This window comes from Aulonocara stuartgranti (assembly GCF_965226115.1).
Source record: "Aulonocara stuartgranti genome assembly, chromosome: 11".
NCBI classification, from domain to species: Eukaryota; Metazoa; Chordata; class Actinopteri; order Cichliformes; family Cichlidae; genus Aulonocara; species Aulonocara stuartgranti.
This window is the reverse complement of record NC_138947.1, coordinates 36662319-36679766: the sequence shown is the minus strand read 5'-3', so window position 1 is coordinate 36679766 and position 17448 is coordinate 36662319. Positions and strand designations below refer to the sequence as shown.

The 17448-nt window shown below is 41.7% G+C and overlaps 2 protein-coding genes across 2 annotated transcripts in view; one reads left to right on the top strand and one right to left on the bottom strand.

The window, feature by feature from the left end:
- The window catches only part of LOC309716919 (uncharacterized protein), a 244022-nt gene that overhangs the window by 65351 nt on the left and 161223 nt on the right, over positions 1–17448 (top strand). The window lies entirely within an intron of this gene.
- The window catches only part of LOC309717153 (pituitary tumor-transforming gene 1 protein-interacting protein), a 16415-nt gene continuing 1644 nt past the window's right edge, over positions 2678–17448 (bottom strand). Inside the window, exons 3-7 of the mRNA XM_082551478.1 lie at positions 16457–16565; positions 13182–13290; positions 11997–12062; positions 6948–6994; positions 2678–3070 (exon numbers count right to left, since the gene is read on the bottom strand). Of these exons, the coding sequence (XP_082407604.1) occupies positions 3021–3070; positions 6948–6994; positions 11997–12062; positions 13182–13290; positions 16457–16565 (381 nt within the window). The 3' untranslated portion in view covers positions 2678–3020. The remainder of the gene's footprint in view (positions 3071–6947; positions 6995–11996; positions 12063–13181; positions 13291–16456; positions 16566–17448) is intronic.

The window sequence follows — 17448 nt, the reverse complement described above, 5'->3', positions numbered from 1 at the left end:
GTGTATGTTGCCCAGTTGGGGCCCATTTAGTTCCTAGATTTTACCAATATAACACCTATATGGGCATTTAACATGGGGCCATTACGGAACCCGCGGACAATCCTATATGGGGCCCATTTTTCAGCCCATTTCCAAACCATATGGGCCCCACATATAAATGTTGGCTGGGGTGTAACGCTATGTATTCTGACACCTTTCTATCAGAACCAGCATTGACTTTTTTTGGTGGTTTGAGCAACAGTAGCTTACTGGTTGGATTGGTTGGATCAGACCACACAGGGCAGCCTTCACTACCTACCTGTGTCAACAAGCTGCCCATGACTCTGTCACTTGTTCATCACTGTTCCTTCCTTGGACCACTTTTGATAAAGACTGATCACTATACAATGGGACCGTCCCACAAAAGCTGCAGTTTTGGAGGTAGTCTGACCCAGTCGTTTAGCTTGCCAATTTTTCCTGCTTCTAATACATCACATTTTTTGCCTACCCCATATTAGGGTGGCTGTAGCGCAGGAGGTAGAACAGGTCAGCTGCTGATCGGATGGTTGGTGGTCGGTCCCTGGCTGCCCGGTTTGCATAGCCTGACTTGCTCTCTGATGCATCCATCGGAGTATGAATGATAGAGTTAGAAAGCATAGATAACAGTGCTTGTGTGGGAGAGTAGAAAAGTACTGTATAAGAATCAGTCCATTTACCATTATTATTTAACACGCTTGTGTTAAAATGTTATGCCTGATTGGTGTATGTCTTTAATGTATGTATTTTACTTTAATCACAAATTAGAAGAAACTTCTCATCTATTTCAAATCCCACAACAGTTTTGGCACCAACACAGAACATCTGGATGCGGTCTCATGGCGTCTATTCCACATAGTGAAGGACTTTAATTGAGGTTGATCACGCGATCATTCATGTTGAAAAATGACTGGTATAGTGCTTTAAAATATTATCCCAGCAGGTCCTGACCATATGCCAGTGATAAGATGAGACATCCATACTCAGCATATCCAACCTTTCATTTAATTCAGTTCTTTGGAATAACCAGAATATTAGGCTTTATTTGGAAAAACATATATATAGTATAGATAGTAGCTATTATAGATTGACTGCAGATTGACCATGATATACATTTATTCATATCTAGACAGCTGCATTATTTATATGTCATTAGTGTCATAATAAAAAGCTAACAAAAGGCTTCTAAAAAGGGAACCAAGCCTGCGTGCTTGACTGAGGTAACCACGTACACTGGCGGCACCACATGGCAGTGAGGGAACTGAACCTGAATGCTGACAGGTAATGTGAGGAGAGGAGATTCCTTTTTCTTCATGTGTCCCTTTACTGAGGAGTCTGATGGTCATTCCCGAGCACGGCTCTGACATGTTAGCCCCCCGCTATAGCTGAAACGATTGGTTCATTAGGTTTAAACCCCCAAATTTCATATTATTTAACATTATATAGGTATAGTAGCAATAATGCATTGAGAAGGACACTGCTGTGAGAGTATGTAGCTGCATACTAAACCATGTGACAGGCGCCGAGACTAATATTTATACATTTAAGTCACGGCTCCAGGTTCAACCCACCACTTCAATCTTAATGTTGTGTTATTGAACAGAACCCTTCAAACATTCAAAGAGCAGACGTAACATCATCTTTTACATTTGTTTCCGCCCTAAATCGTGGAGTCATATTTGATTCAACTCTGAAAGCTAACAGATCAATCACACAGCTAAACTGAGTTTCATACATCTCTGTATCGTGTCCAAAATCACATCGGTTGGGAGTCTTTGTGCTTCAGGCTTGCAGAATCTTTCCAGTCTTCAGCCACTTTAGAAAACTACAGCATGAGTAATAACATACATCAAAAACAGGCAGAGAATGTAACTTCCTCATCACCTCACTACGCTGGTATTACAATAAATCTAAATCCACAATGTTTCTCTACAAACTGTTGACTGTTCTCGATCCAGAATTCATGCATGCACACTCTGCTTTTCCTTATTTTCTGTCATGTATTTATTGTGGGTAATCTTCAGGACCAGGGCAAATAACGAGGTCAGTTTTTTTGTACTCTTGGGTCTGTATGGTGTCAGAGCCAAGAGGTTGTTCGCTGTTCAAACCTGTTTCTGATGGACAGAAGCTCAGAACAGTCAACATGAAGAGACTGGGAGCTAAAACAGCTGAACCAAGGACTGCTAATCAACAATCGCTAATATACAAAAATATTTTGAACAATCAACCCATTTTTAATGTGGGCTTTGAAAAGTGAATATAAATGCATTTGCTTTAGTAAAATGATATAAAAGTGAGAGGTTTAGTGCCATCAATTTTGCAGTTTTTAGGCTCATCATTAATCATTTTATTTCAGCCTTGATAATCAAAGGGTTAAAGTGGATCATCGCTGAAGTGGGAGAACAGCAGTGGACGGAGAGGAAAACATTTGTTAACATGGTCAGTCCAGCTTTGAGGCATTTTAGTTTCATGTTATTAAGCAGACTAGTGGGTGTCCGACTCGGAGCAACATTCTCCTTCCTGATGTTTTCAATTAAAAAGTTATCGGAAAATGACAGAGGTCAGCTTGTGCTGTCGTCTATGACAGGGCTACACTCAGCAATTTATCATGCTCTCACTTTATGCACTCTCTCAGAAGCTCATACATTTAAAACAAACAAAAAAAGCTTAAAGAGGTTTATTAATGAATCGAAACACACAGTCATCACTGTTTAATCAACGTATGTACAAAGTGCAAAGATTGATGTGAGAGTACAACATTTAAAAAGAGAGAAAAAAGGTTTGCAAAAAGTTTAAAAACAAGATTTAACGACTAAACACACACGACTGCCTTCATAAAGAATCACAAAGCTAAACTAATTCAGAATATTTTCAATCAGGTTTGACGTCTGAACGAGATCACCGGACAGCTGCTGCTCTGCAGCACTGTGTGGGAGAAAATCACTCCGAGCTAAAAGCAAAGCCGTGAGAGCCGCGGCCCGCGGACGTCCTCCGTTGCAGCTGCTTTACTCGTTCTCAAACTTGCTGTACGGGTGGTCCGTGTCGCCCATCAGACCTGCACACACAACGTGGAGACAAAATGAAAACAGACAAAGTCATGCTGGGTCAAATTCTGCTCCACATTTTCCAGAGATGCCTTGGAGGAAGCATCAGTCTGAGGACAAACTGGGAAATCCATCCCGGATATTCTGTTCACGCTGATGTTTCATTAACAATGAATGCAGTATGACAGCATGTGCTGCTAAACCGCCATCAGCAAGTTTTTCATACACACGATCAATGGAATTATTTATTTCTATGGGCAATGAAAACAACTGCCCACCTTATCAATTTTGTAACCGTTCCTATGGACTTTTATTAACTGCATATTACTGTGTGTGCCATGTCACCGGCAGACATCTTTGCTGATGTCTGTGGTTGTTCTGAATCGGTTTTCTCCTCCATATCTTTGCCGTTTAGAAGGATGTCTGTACTTTGTTTTATGATAACATTAATTAACTATGTTGTGTTCACTAAGCCATGAGGAGCAGACTGGTAGCTAATAAGCACCAACATAACAGAAGAGTGTTTGCAGTCGTTTTTGTTTGAAGCAAACTTTGATGAAATGACTTGACTGGAAAGTTCAGAGGATTCTCTCCTGCTCGGCTTCCCAATATCCCTCATGTTTGGTCCTGGCCTTTTTGTTCTCGTGAGAACATGTTTTGGTGGAACTTTACATGAGAAATGCAGCAGGTGAAAGGAGAAACTAGCACGAGCATTAATAACCGCAGAGTGCAATGAAGGCTCACCTAAATAAGCCCAGTGCAAATAAACAGGCTCACTAATAAAGTCATTTTCTTGCGTCATTTATCTCTGTCCTGGTCTTATTAATTATTTTACTCAAGTGCAGGTTACAGTATATTTCCAGATGCATTTCTTTCTTACCTTTGGTTTAGTTAATAAACGTTTCAGCCAGGCCTGCTGTCGTCTTACACACAAACAAATGATTCCAAGGCTGACTGAAGAAAACAGCGTATTTATTCAACAATGGCTTCTGAGGAGTACGTGGAATAAGTTGGATCAATGCACCTCTAACCTTGATGAAGGCCACAAGCAGGTTAAACTATAAAGTTGTTCTTCATACTCCAAGTGTTACTGAGGTTTGAACCTGCACAGTTCTCCTGCGGAGCCTGAACTTTCCACGTCCACGGATCAATACACATTAAAAGGGACACTCTCGCTGCCACTAAGAAACTGATTAATCGATGGCAGTTAGTGCACAAATACCAAACACTGAATGCGTAAAGCATTTCCAACTATTTCAATATAGGAGGAGCCTTCTCCTGCAGAACGATGCTGTCCTCATGTTTAAGCACATTATGGCCACTGTTGCTGCATTTTGGGTTGATAATGTAACCTGGCGGCACTCCACTGCTGCTGTTTGAAATTTTTTCTTTACATAAGATTCTGATAATAATGCCAATATAATAAGCATGGTGTGTCTTCATAGTCGATGCTCGTTTTAAGCGTGAAAAGTTGATTTCATTCATGATTAAAATGGATTATAGGTTACACGGGCTATTCTCACATTCTACGGCCCTCTAATTACTGGACTACATAAATGGCAAAGTAATGACTTCAGGCCCTAATCATGCTTTATTGCATTTCCACAGATTTAACAAAGTCAGTTTGCACCATCCTCCTGGTGTGAGCAGGTGAAGCAGGGTGTTACCCCAGCAATGTTTCGCCAGACAGGATGTATAACCTCTCCAATGTGATCTGAGTTTAATCCTCAATGCTTAGACATCCTGATCAGCTGCCTGAACCTCCTCAGCTGGTTACATTCTCGAATGTCTAAAGGCGGAGTCGAGTCCTCCTGGAGACTAAGCTGATTCTGCCATTTGTATCCAACCTTCTGTTTGTCACTGCCCACAGCTCATGACCATAGGTGCAGCTGAACTGAAAGCTCTTTTTACCAGAGCGGTTCACTACAACACCAATCTGCCAGCCATTCTCACACTCTTCCAGTCGACGAGGGCTTTTTGAAGCAAACTGCAGTGATACAGGATTCATTTCAGACTTGAACCAAAATAAACCTCCAACTGTACAATAGTTAATGCTCATTCAGCGCCATGCTGTAGAACTGTAGAAGTCTAGTGTTCACAGTTTCGTATTATTGTAGAGTCTCTACATGACTTTATACAACACCTTGAAGCAGCAGCTGCTCCCTAAAAATAAAACTTAACTAAATGCAGGCTATGACAGAGCGCTGGGGTTAAACTGCAAAAAGTGAAACGTGTAATTCAAATCTGTGCTGTCTTTCTGGGATATTTTCAACTGGTAATGACAAGAGATCATTTCCAGTTTTGCTGAATAACCTCCTGACCCACCCTCAGGGAATCTTCCGCTGTGTCTGATTTCAAGGAAATAAGAGGATGTGGATTGTAGTTGTAGAGAACCGACCAGACCAAATGTGAAAGGAGAGCAGTCTCTACTAAAGCCCCTGTGGAAGGAAACTAATGAGAGCTGCAGGCCTAAGAAACAGACCACCATCCATCACTCTGTCGTGCAGTCGTTACACTCAACCCACATAACCTGACATCTTACTACAGTGAACGGATGGACAGACACGACGCACGGACACTTGAGCTTCTCCCACATCTACGGAACGAACGAGTCTGTCTTTATCGAGCCGCTGACAGGCCAACCCTTACCGCCCACTTCCCTGCAGAGGGCAGAGCGATGGATTAGAATCAGTGCATTGATTGGAAATAGAAAGCAGTGCTGTGTGATGTTGATACTTCTTCTATACTTTGCTGCAGCGCACACTCGTAGTTTGCTCATGACTCATTTATTTTTAGAATATTTCCTGTTTCACTGACAGCAAAAATGCTCTGATTAAGTTAAAGCATGTGGCAACAAATGCGAGGTAGTGATCAGGTTTTAAAGTTTGACTATTTTTGTACCTTCAGCTGCTTAAAAACAGATTTTATTGCATAAACATTTCAGTCACAACTCTGAGCACCGGAGAGTGGTTGTCATATTTTCCCATGCCTAGCAGGGACCGCTACTTTAACTGCATACAAACACAGAGATTAAATTAGCTCCACAAAAAATAGGATTTGCTTTTAGGTCATCTAAAACTCCTAGCTTTTAATTACAGCACAGCTCAGGCAGCCGTTTATTACACACAAACATTTTGCTAACTAAACTGGCAAAGCTTCATTTGAGTTCATGGATCATGAAAACATTCAAGCTTTTATTATTGCCACTCTTATTGATGACACCAGCAGCTTAGCCATTATTATGGTGCACTATTGTGTGTGGAGTGTGTCATATCTATTGTAACACAACTGAAAGACCAGCATTAATACTGAATATCAGTATAATAACAATGTTGTCCAGCTCAGGTTAGCCCATGTTAACTGGTGAAGTGGTGAGCTAGACAAATTGGTATGGCAGCGAGGAGAAATGCCACATTCCTGGGATTTTTGCAGGCTCTTCAAGTGAGGGATGGTCTCATGTTACATTTTGTACAGCCGTTAGCGATAGAAAAAAGGTGTTTATTTAATAAATAGGAGATAAGTAAAAGATACTGACAGCTCCCCCAGCCTCCTAGCCTATGCACCTATGGCATCAATTTGAAAATCCTACGTCGCCTAGTTCATGTACACCTACAGTGTAGGTTGCTTGGGGACGAAGCATATTCTGTTGAATAATGTATCAGTGGCCCAGGGTGTGGAAATCAAAGTCACTGACACTGAAAAACTCTTAAAATAGTTAAGCATGCATCAGAGACACTGCTGACACACACAGAACAGAGAACACAGAGCTGGCTACTCCGTGTTAGACCTACTGGTCACCTCACCTTCAGTGTACATCAGAGAGGGCTGGAAACAAACACTATGATCAAAGAGGATGAGCTAAAGTCCATATGGAAAGTCTATACGCACCATACTTCCTCCTGATCTCATCGTGGCGTGCCATTCTCTCCACCTTCCTGTAAAAAAAAAAAAAAAAAGTAGAGGAAGTTAGTCAACAGGTCAGGAAGTATTCACTCTGTTAGTGCCAAATACACTCCAGAGAAAGACAACTCTCAAGGTAGAGAGCCATCATTCAACTCTAACTGGGCCTCCATATTTGGATACAGCCAAGTATCCAAACTTTAATGAAACAACATGGAAATAAATGACTGCAACACAGACGTCAGCTGTAATGAGACAATGGGACACCCAGTGAATCCTGAAAACAACTCTGTGGGACAATTCTGAAATGCTACAGATGTCCTGCTCCCGACACCAAATCAACAGCTGGACTGAAGAACCTTTCCTGCTGCTTAAAAAGTCTTCACCCTCGTCCTAAGTTCTCTTTTTATCTGCTCGTCACATATTTGTCAGACATGTTTCTGACAAACCCAAACCTACCTGGCCCCATGTGAAAATACCCCGTCTATGCACATCTATATTATATTTCGCTGGTTTATCTTTGTCTAATGCTCAAATTTGTTTGATGATCTAAAAATGTGTGAAAAATATGCAAAAACAAACAAACAAGGCAAGGGACAAATACTTTTTGGCACTGTTGCAGAGATGCATGTCAGAGTCAAGGTTTACGACAGTGTCAGTTGCACAGCAGCAGACATATGCACTCATCCCAGTCTATGTTTAGGGTTGAGCAACTATGTTTTTTTTGCTGGGCTGCAGTAGTCATAGATAAATGTGGTATTTGTTCAGTAACTCTGGACTGAGCTGCTGATGAAGCCGCACTGTTGTAAAAACTTTACACATGACTTGCAGGCAAAGTGTGGGAAAAGTTACCAAACTTTTTCATTAGATTCTGGAAACTTTTGGTGAGTCTGTGCAGTAAATTTAGGTTCTGGCTCTCTGCCTGTTTATTTAGATAATGACCGATTACCTGCTCACAGGCGTCACCAACAAGGCTGCTGAGCACTAAGGAGGCAACTCCGAGTTCAGGTGATGAATGCCATTTCTCCTCTGTGTGTTAGTAGCTATGAGTGTTTTTGGCTCTACTGTTGACTCCAATGAAAAACAGGTTTTACAGAGAACCATGGCTGAAATAGTGGCGATTCCAGAAGTTTCTGCAGCTTTGTTATTTTGAAACAGCTGTTTACATATGCACAAGTTTACAGAGCAAACCCATCAAGCACTTTACTCGCCAAGAAACATTTAAGCTACACTGCACCACAACATTACAAACAGCCAGTCATGATATGTGGGCACTTATGCAACCATCAATACCTAATACTCCCAAATACTTATTATGCACGACATCGTTTAAACAACATTTCAATAAGCACAATAACATTCAGCTTACCAAGTAAGAAAAATGCATCAGTTTGCACTCCTGGCATAAAAATGTTCCTAAATTTTAGCTGACAGTGACTCACAGAGCAACAGGCCTGTGGTAAAGCTGCTCACTCAGCCTTTCTGAGGGGCAGGTTTTGTGTAGTGGAAGTCCAGAGGCCTCACTTCACTTCATCTCAGCTCAAAGACTCTGGTGTGTGGCAGTCGCTGCTTTATTGCTATGTACTGATCTGTGAGCAATCAGGTGGGTTAAGATGTGTCTGCCATCCGTCCCCCTAAGCCACGCCGATGGCCTGTGTGCATCGCACTGACACGTTCACATTCCCTCCACATAAATATGGCTGCATTCAACATGTTGGAGGGAAGACGGAAAAAAAGGGAAAGTTGAAAGAACGTGAGTACTGAGCTTGGCTCACTACACAGACTAAAGGTTTTGAAGGTGCTCGACTTCTCCATCATCACAATACCACTCATAATTTATGAAAATGGGATACTACAAGCGGTGTTGGGGAGTAACAGAGTACATGTACCGCTGTTACGTATTTAAAATACAAAATATGAGTAACTGTATTCCGTTACAGTTACTGTTTAAAAGGGTGGTATTTAGAATACAGTTACTTTGCTGAAATAAATGGATTACACGGCAGTACTTTCCTGTTTCATATGTTCGGCTATGTCCTCTCTATTTTTGGTAATGCCACGCCGGTGGAAACCCAAACAAAACACGCATTAAGAGGCTCAAACGCCCGTGTCTCAATCTCGCGGTCATAACGACGTGAAGAAATTTTTTTTATTTTTTATTATTTAATATGAAGGCAACAGGCAGAGTGTTACAGGCATCGCCCTAAAGCATGCAGGGCAGTGTAGTCCGTGCTGCAGGGAGAATGGACTGCCATACCCGTGATGTGTCTGTGAGCGAGGAGGGAGAGAAAGGAAAAGTACGAGCTGTCACGGAGCAGAAACGGGAGCTGGAAGCATGTAAATATAATAATAACCACTGCAGCCAAACAGAGAGCCTGACGAGCCCAGCTGTAAGTAAGCTATTAAGACTCGGCTGTACGCTGTGTTCATGTTTTCCTCCGAAATAATAAGCTCCGTTGGAGCAGCCTTTCAACACCTCTCTCTGTCTCTCACTAGCAAAGTTGAGCCAGACAACAAAGTAAAGCTAGTTTTCAGCTACGAGCCGACATGAACCCGACGTATCAGCCAGAGGTCCCCATACTACGGTTCGGAGCCGCGGACCTGTTTTATATACGCGCTGAATAGTTTCTATACGAGATCGCTGCAAAAAGTGCAGCCTTACCTAATGTCCACCTACTGTTACTCATTTATATTAAGATTTAAACATTAGTTGGTGTTGGTGTGGAGAGTAACCTTCAGTAATACTAATAGATCACACAGCAGTAGTGCATTCATGTAGCTGTAAAAAGCATGATAATATGTTAAGTAATCCAAAGTATTCAGAATACGTTACTCTTGTTGAGTAACGTAACGGAAAATGTTACAAAATACATTTTAGGGCATGTAATCTGTAATCTGTAGTGGAATACATTCAAAAGTAACCTTCCCAACTCAAGTTCAGTTAAAAGTTAAGGCTAAAAGAAACTTTCAGTTATTTGTGCAATCTAAGAAAAAAAAATCTAATAAAAAGGGAACTACTTTAAATTCTTGACGCCTGAGAACTTCATAAATACAAAAGATAATAAGAAAATTTCAAGGCTGAAAAACACCTTCAGCCTTTCGCTCAGACCGGCAACCAACTTCATTTTGCACCTGCTCCAAGTGTCACAAAGCCAAATTCTCTTTTGTTCTTTGAAACAATGTTTCTAGAACCATCTTTGAGCATCAGTATCATGACATATCACAGCTTCAATACCCTGGATGTGTGATCAGTTTAGAAAACATGCATTTTGGCTATACTTAAAGAGTCATATCAACATGAGATTAAAACAAAATTCAAACTGAATACATGGCATAAAAAAGCCTGTGTGTATGATTTTTTTCTCCAGCTGTTACCATGACTCAGCCAAGGAGCATGGACACAAATAATGGAGTAACAGCTGCGAATTTTGGCCCATATTCAGTCCATATTATCATCATAGATACATGAAACTGTATGTGTTACCCAAGCATCATGTCAGTGGATTACAATGAACTTCTCACATAGTATTGTTGTGCATTAAGACTTGACACATTACAACACTTTGGCTTATTGACAAGCTAAACCAGATACAAGCCAACAGGAACAGATCCTGGCTGTTAGCCGACTGTAACATAAGCAGCCTGAGCAGCATGTTACATGGACATGCAGACTTCTTAAACAGCACTGAAACAAGAGGTTCAAGAGATACTTATTAAAATGATTTAATAATTTAGCATTTGATCAGATACAAAATTATAATTAAAATTCTTAGGTAGCTCTCCTGCTACATCAGCATGTGAAATATGAAATATATAGCTGCATGGGTCGACTCCCCGGCCCGCCTGGGCTCGGATGACTCTGTGCTTCAAGCTGGCTCTCCGGAGGCCAAGCAGCACTGTCTACAGGCACTAGTCTCTCTTAGGATGGGTCCAATCTATTCCGAATGTCCTGTTGACAACATGAACTGCATCTATGTAGGTCACTGCACTAACTCCAACTTCAGAGATTTGATCATGCTCACTGCAGGAAACCCTGACTCAATTCTGCAGCACGAGAGAGAAGAGCTCAGAGGTCGGATAATTCATTCTTTCTCAAACACACGAGGCGCACAGTGAGCCACGATGTGCCCAGCACGCCGAGCGTGATGATAAACCACAGTTACTGACCATCTTTCAGCTCGACTGCCCTGCTCACAAACATATCAGCCAGCTATCCTGGCACTGGAAGTAAAGGAACAGAACAAGAAGAGAAGGCTGAAACATTTATGGGGTGCAGGAAGAGGGAAGCCTTTCGGGTCTGCTGACTGCTGGATGATTCTGTTTCTTTGACTGTAGTACACAGGATGTAAACCAATCTATTTATGAGCACATTACCATGAAGCAGCTGCCCAGCTTTGACAATCCAATCGGTGTTCTGGGACGACAGCAGAGGAACCCGGAGCTTCTCCTTTGGGACGTGGACTTGCTGAGGCTGGATGGACACCAGTTGCTCGACTCCCAAACATACAATGAACTCTTTTGTTGGGGGATGATGAACTGTTCTGTTTTAGGACAATTATATCCAAGTCCTACTGGGATATGCTGAAAGGCAATGCCACCCACCACGCTGACAGAATAGGATTCGACTCGTAGGTGTGCGCTTGGTCTGAGATTTGAACCAAGTTCACTTGATATAAAATATATAACTGTTGTGATTAGCATCAAAAATGAAAGACTGTTCATTTCTTTAAAAGCGAGCAAGCCAACAAATTCAGCAGAGGATCAAATAATTACTTGATGCAGCAGTGTGGTGACTGAGAAAACACTGCAGCAGGGTAAAGGAAAACAAACAGTGACCTCTAAACATGTACCTGTAACTTCGTGAGTACGTGTGTAAATATTCTGTAAATAACAAGCAGTGTTTGATCCAGAGAGGAATGACACAGCAAAGATCGGTTTGGAGTTAAATGCAGAGAAAGAGGCTCCTGTGTTATTGAAATAAACACCGTTGCAGACATTTCCAACCTGTGTAGACTAAGGTGTGAGTCTAGGTCTCACCGTTCTTCAGCACGCTGTCTGATCTCCTCCCTCCTCTTGGCAGATCTCTCCTCTTCTCTGTCAAACCTTAAGAGTGAAGGAGACATGAAGGCAGCATCAGAATCACTGCTCCTCGTGGAACCAGAAGATGACAAAAACACACTTTGGATGTGACAAATGACACGCAGCTACAAACTAACATTAGCTTTAGGGTTACTCTGATTGAAGTTCTATGCATCATTTATATAAGACTCATGAAATGTGTGCCTGAGTGCAGAGAGTGTTTTCTTTTTATGTTCCACAATGAAAATGCCAAATACAAAAGAAGGTTTAACATGCACAAAGTAAAATGCTTGGAGGCAACCCCCAAAAAGAGTAAAACAAGACGAAAACATGACTGTAATTATATTAAATTTATATCTGTGTGCATAACAGTAGTACATGTGAGCTTTCCCCAAGTTTTCAATCACATGATAGACAAGAACGAGATTCCTGCACCCACAGGACTGCAAGTGAGTGACAGGCCAGACTGTAGCGGACTGACATGACATTTTCACCCCCCCCTCCCTACAGGAACAACAGTGAGAGCATGAAAGGAGCTCTACTTTGATTAAAAAGCCAAAGTAATGTTTGCAACAGCAACAATGAGTTGCACCTATACAGGACATGGGTGAAAACCACTCAAGCTTCCACATGAACCATGAAACAAAGTGTGGACTTTGTGGTCTGACAAAGAAACCCCCTCCGTCTTCACTTTGTAAAGACAGTGATAAGATGCAGTCTAAAGACTGAAGGTGAAATAAATACCTGAGCACAGATAACATGACTAATCACTGAATGTTGACATTATCGTAGCATGTGAGCAACCTGGGTTCTTTAGCGCTAGCAGAAGCAGGGATCTTTCTGGTTTTCTTTCACTTGTTTCCTGTTTTTTCTGCCATTATAATGAGTACACAACTGTAAGGAAGAAACTGTGACATCTACTCCAAACTGTTCTCTGTAATCCATTTCAACACTACATGCTGTGTTTTCCTGGACACAGCTGTTGCTTTAACTCTGTAGCAGCCCGTGTGAGCCTGAGGTGAAAAGTGCTCCCATGTAGTGCCCTTTCATCCCGAAAAGCATTGGCCCACTAAGTGCTTTCATGCATCTGACACAGCTTTCTAAAACTCCTGTTACTCAGTTACCTCGGACTTGTAATGTTACCTTGAAGGGCGCTTCTTGCAGCAGCAGCAGCAGCAGCAACAGACGGCAATGGCGAGGAGAATGACTCCACACACCACAGCCATGGAGATGATCAGGGCTTCAAAGTTCACTGAAAAAAAGAGAATTTATTCATTTTTCACAAGAAGATATTCTCACTGGACCACGTGATAAAGGTAACTAGAAGCCATCACACGCTGCCACTGTAATGACAATGTGCTCTACATGTGTCAATGACACCACCTGCTGGCTTCTGCAAGTTATTGCACTGCAAACATGACAAACCACAAACAAGCCTCTCACTTTCCAGAGAAAAAGAGCACAAATGACTTAACCGTATGGAAACTGGTTTTGTTCTGCAGAGGGAGGGATCACGTGACCCCGAAACACTGCCAGAGTGGTGCCCACATTTTGCTGCGTCTTCTCTTTTCCTTTTACAGGACAAACCACAGCATGCACGCATGCGCAGCTGTGGCCTAAAACTGCTCACGTTTCTGTGTCGGCTACTGGAGCTCTGTGTGGCATCTATCGGGGCTCTAATCTGAGCTGCTGTTAACCTGTGATTTCTGAGGCTGGTGACTCGGATGAATGGATCCCCAGCAGCAGGGGGGACTCTTGGACTTCCTTTCCTGAGGCGTCCTCGTGTGAGACAGTTTCATCGTAGCACTTGTTGGTTTTTCCAACTGCACTCCAAGTCCCATTTAAAGTTTTAGCAAAGACTGACCGACCCTCAGCTCTTAATGTAATGTCGTTTCTCTTCCCTTAGGTTGGTACATAGCTGATAGCTGAGTTCTGCACAACACAACTGATGGTCCCAACCCCATTAAGAAGGCACGAAATTCCACAAATGAACCCTGACAGGCACACCTGTGAAGTAAAAACCATTTCAGGTGACTGCATCATGAAGCTCATTGAGAGAAGGCCGAGGGTTTGTCAACAAAGCAAAGGGCGGCTACTTTACTTCCATACTTTGGACTGGTAGTGTATGTTCATACCTCAGTATTTTTCATGTTCAACTGTAAGTAAAAACCAGATGTGACATGTCACGTGTACTTTGTCTGTTCTCTCTGGTGTAAATAGAGTTTCCTTCCATCTGAAAATGTACGTGATACAGAAGAGCTGCCAGCTGTCAACACAAAGTAACTACCACCTACTCAAATGACAGCATGTGTCGACTCCATACACGAGGAATATTTACACATTATATTCAACAACATTTGCCTGATGTTAGTGCATCACATTTAAATGCTGTGCCAGTAGCCGGCCCTTTTGCACCCTTTTGGTTTTATAGCTGTTCCCGATTAGCAATAAAGTGTTTGCATTTACACAACTTTCTGTTTGCTACCAGTGAAGTTTGAACACTGACACACCTCACTGCTCCAGTAGGCTCCGTGCGACCGTATCAGTTCTCTTGTTATTTTTAAGACTGAGAAAATTAATAACAGAATTAACAATGGTTTTTTTCCTCATCTGTACTGAATATACATTTTCAGTAGAAACTGCACCAGCATTCAAAGGTTTTTGACACTTATGGGTTAGGCTCTAAAGACTAATTTCACCACTGAGAGTTATCAGCATTAACTCTGGTGAGGTGGAACATACGTCACCGAGGTGTCTGCTCTACTGTGACTAAGAGCAGGGTCTCAGTCATATTTCCTGCATGGTGCTGCGGTTGACTGTGAAAATTTTATGGGTAATTAATACACATAACATAAGCCGGTTTTCACATACGATTTGTGTCAGTTGAATATCAGTTTTAACGTCTTATACAAACATTAGGTCACGTTAGCTCGGTTACTTCGCTGTGGAGTCTGTTTGGCAGTGTCAAGCTAAACGTACTTTACTGTGTTAGGGAGAAAGAGAAAGATCATTTACTTGTTAAGTTAAAAGAACGGTGGTTTATTTCAGGGGCCAAACATTTGGCAGTAAAATAAGGCAACAACATTATAATTTATAATATTCCAGTTGAATCCCTCTACGCTTAAATTTACAGTTCACTTAGCTCTCACTGTAAATAGATCTCCTGGCGATAAGACAGGCAGTACATTTCTGTGCTACCTCTGTAGTGCTTTTATGCTCACTGAGCATGTCACCTTTGATTTAGAGCCAAACACTTCTGCAGGACTTTATGTAAATGTCTAGAGCCAGGACAGCCTGAGAAACCTACTGCTGTGAATCATCTGTGGTACAGCTGCAAGAAAGAGGTGCTGGGACACCCCTGATGACATATCAGGACAAATTCAGAAAGATATGTGGCAGAGGAGCCGGAGCACCAGCTGGGAGAGCGGGGCAAGAATAGGCGAGCCGTTCTGTGTAGCTGTGGGACCGACTGAAACATTTATAGAGGAATTTCCAGCACAAACTATAAAAACCATGCGGGGAATTACAATAATTAATATGCAGTGGGGAAAAAGAACTGCTCTGCTGAAAAGTAAAACATTGTTTTGATTTTATAAAACACTTTATTTAACTGGGCAGCGAGTTCCTGCTGATGCTGCTGGACACGGACGTACAAAGAGCCACGTGTATGTGCCTGGCTGAGCTAATCTATTTATCCACAATATTTGTAGTTAATGTTGTAGTCAGCAAAGCAGGACTGTGGCAGGTTCACTTCCTTTAGGTTAGAAAGTATAAAAAAAGTAGTAACTTAAAGTATGAGAAAAGGTAAACTGAAAATGAATCTAAAGCAAAAATAACTCCAGTCAGTGTGTGTGGGTTTGTTCTTCCTGGTTATGGAAAACACGTGTTCCTAGGATTGGTGTGTCTGTTGCATATTATTGCTGCAAATGCTCCTGCCTGCCTACAGAGACAATGGATAACGTCTCTTGTGGAGTACAACTTTTTTTCTAAAGAAACAAGAGGGAGCAGGTGGAGTGAAGCAAGAACGATGTGCTGGATCTTTAAATGCACCCACTACAACTGAAGTGACCTGAGAGGAACAGAAAGTGTTGGTGCTACTTTCACACCGCTGCATGCCTAATGATAAATCCCTCCCCTCAGACCCACCGACATACAGGAGGTCATTTTAGGTCGCACATCTGTGAATATAACAGGTTGCTGTTTTGGATGAAGAGCTTTTGTTTTTATGCTTTAATACCCTTTTACCTACTTTTTCTTTTAACGCGTAGGTTGAAGAGTTACATTTCCAGCATACTGAACACCAAGTTCCTCAAATCATTTCCCCAATATGTATGTAACTTATTCTGTGTCAAATGAAACACAAATGCAAAAAGGAAACACCACATTTAACATCACAATAATAAGTCTGATGAACTTACGCCAGCACACTCCCCAGCGGGCCTGGGACAATGGGCATAGTTTAGCCGGAGGCAGCAACCAGGTCACTGGATACTCTGTGCAGTTGTTTGTGGTAAAGCACCAGAGACACTGCAACAGACAGACAGACACATGTAAGGTATGATTCTGCTGAGTATAATAGTTAGGATGCACGAATGAAGAATGCCACAGGAATGATTCTTAAAAATAAACAGTTAGCATTTTGCCACACATTTCATTTGTATTTATTCCTACTCGTGGGTGTTAAACGAGACTAAAAACTCGTCATTAGATTTCACCGCACTAAACGTGGAATCTATGACATTAAAGTCATGAACAGGGTTTATTTACAGCATAGCGTTAATGTTTTACCTGTGCTGATTACATTTATGCTTCAAGTTTCATAAAAGTGACATCATTTTGTGGACGTGTCCTTGTTGAACAAATAAGAATGTAAGTACCATAAACTATTTATTCATTTATTATCTGCAGTTTGTTTTTAATGTCCAGATACTGCAATCCTCTTCAGGATGTGAACAACATCATTTCTGTAGCACTTGATATCAGCCAGATATTAGTTGACGTGGATATTTTGCTGTCCAAAAAAAAACCTCAGAAACTAAGCGATAATAGAACATTACTATACTCCTCAGGAAAGTCTACCAGCAGACACAACCTACCTTACCACCTCCACAAAATCTTAAAAAAAAAATCTTTTCAGTCCTTCTTACACTGAAGGACTGAAAAGTCCATTTCTGTGCATCACTAAGTGGAAATTATATGTAAATGACAGTGTATTTAAAAACATAGGCTGGAGCCTATCCCAGTTACAATATGGTGAGAGGCGGGGTACACCCTGGACAGGTCGCCAGGCTGTCGCAGGGCGAACACAGAGAGGGACAACCGTTCACTCCACATTTACACATATGGACAATTTAGAATTACCAATTAACCTAACCCCACCAACTGCATGTCTTTAAACTGGGGGAGGAAG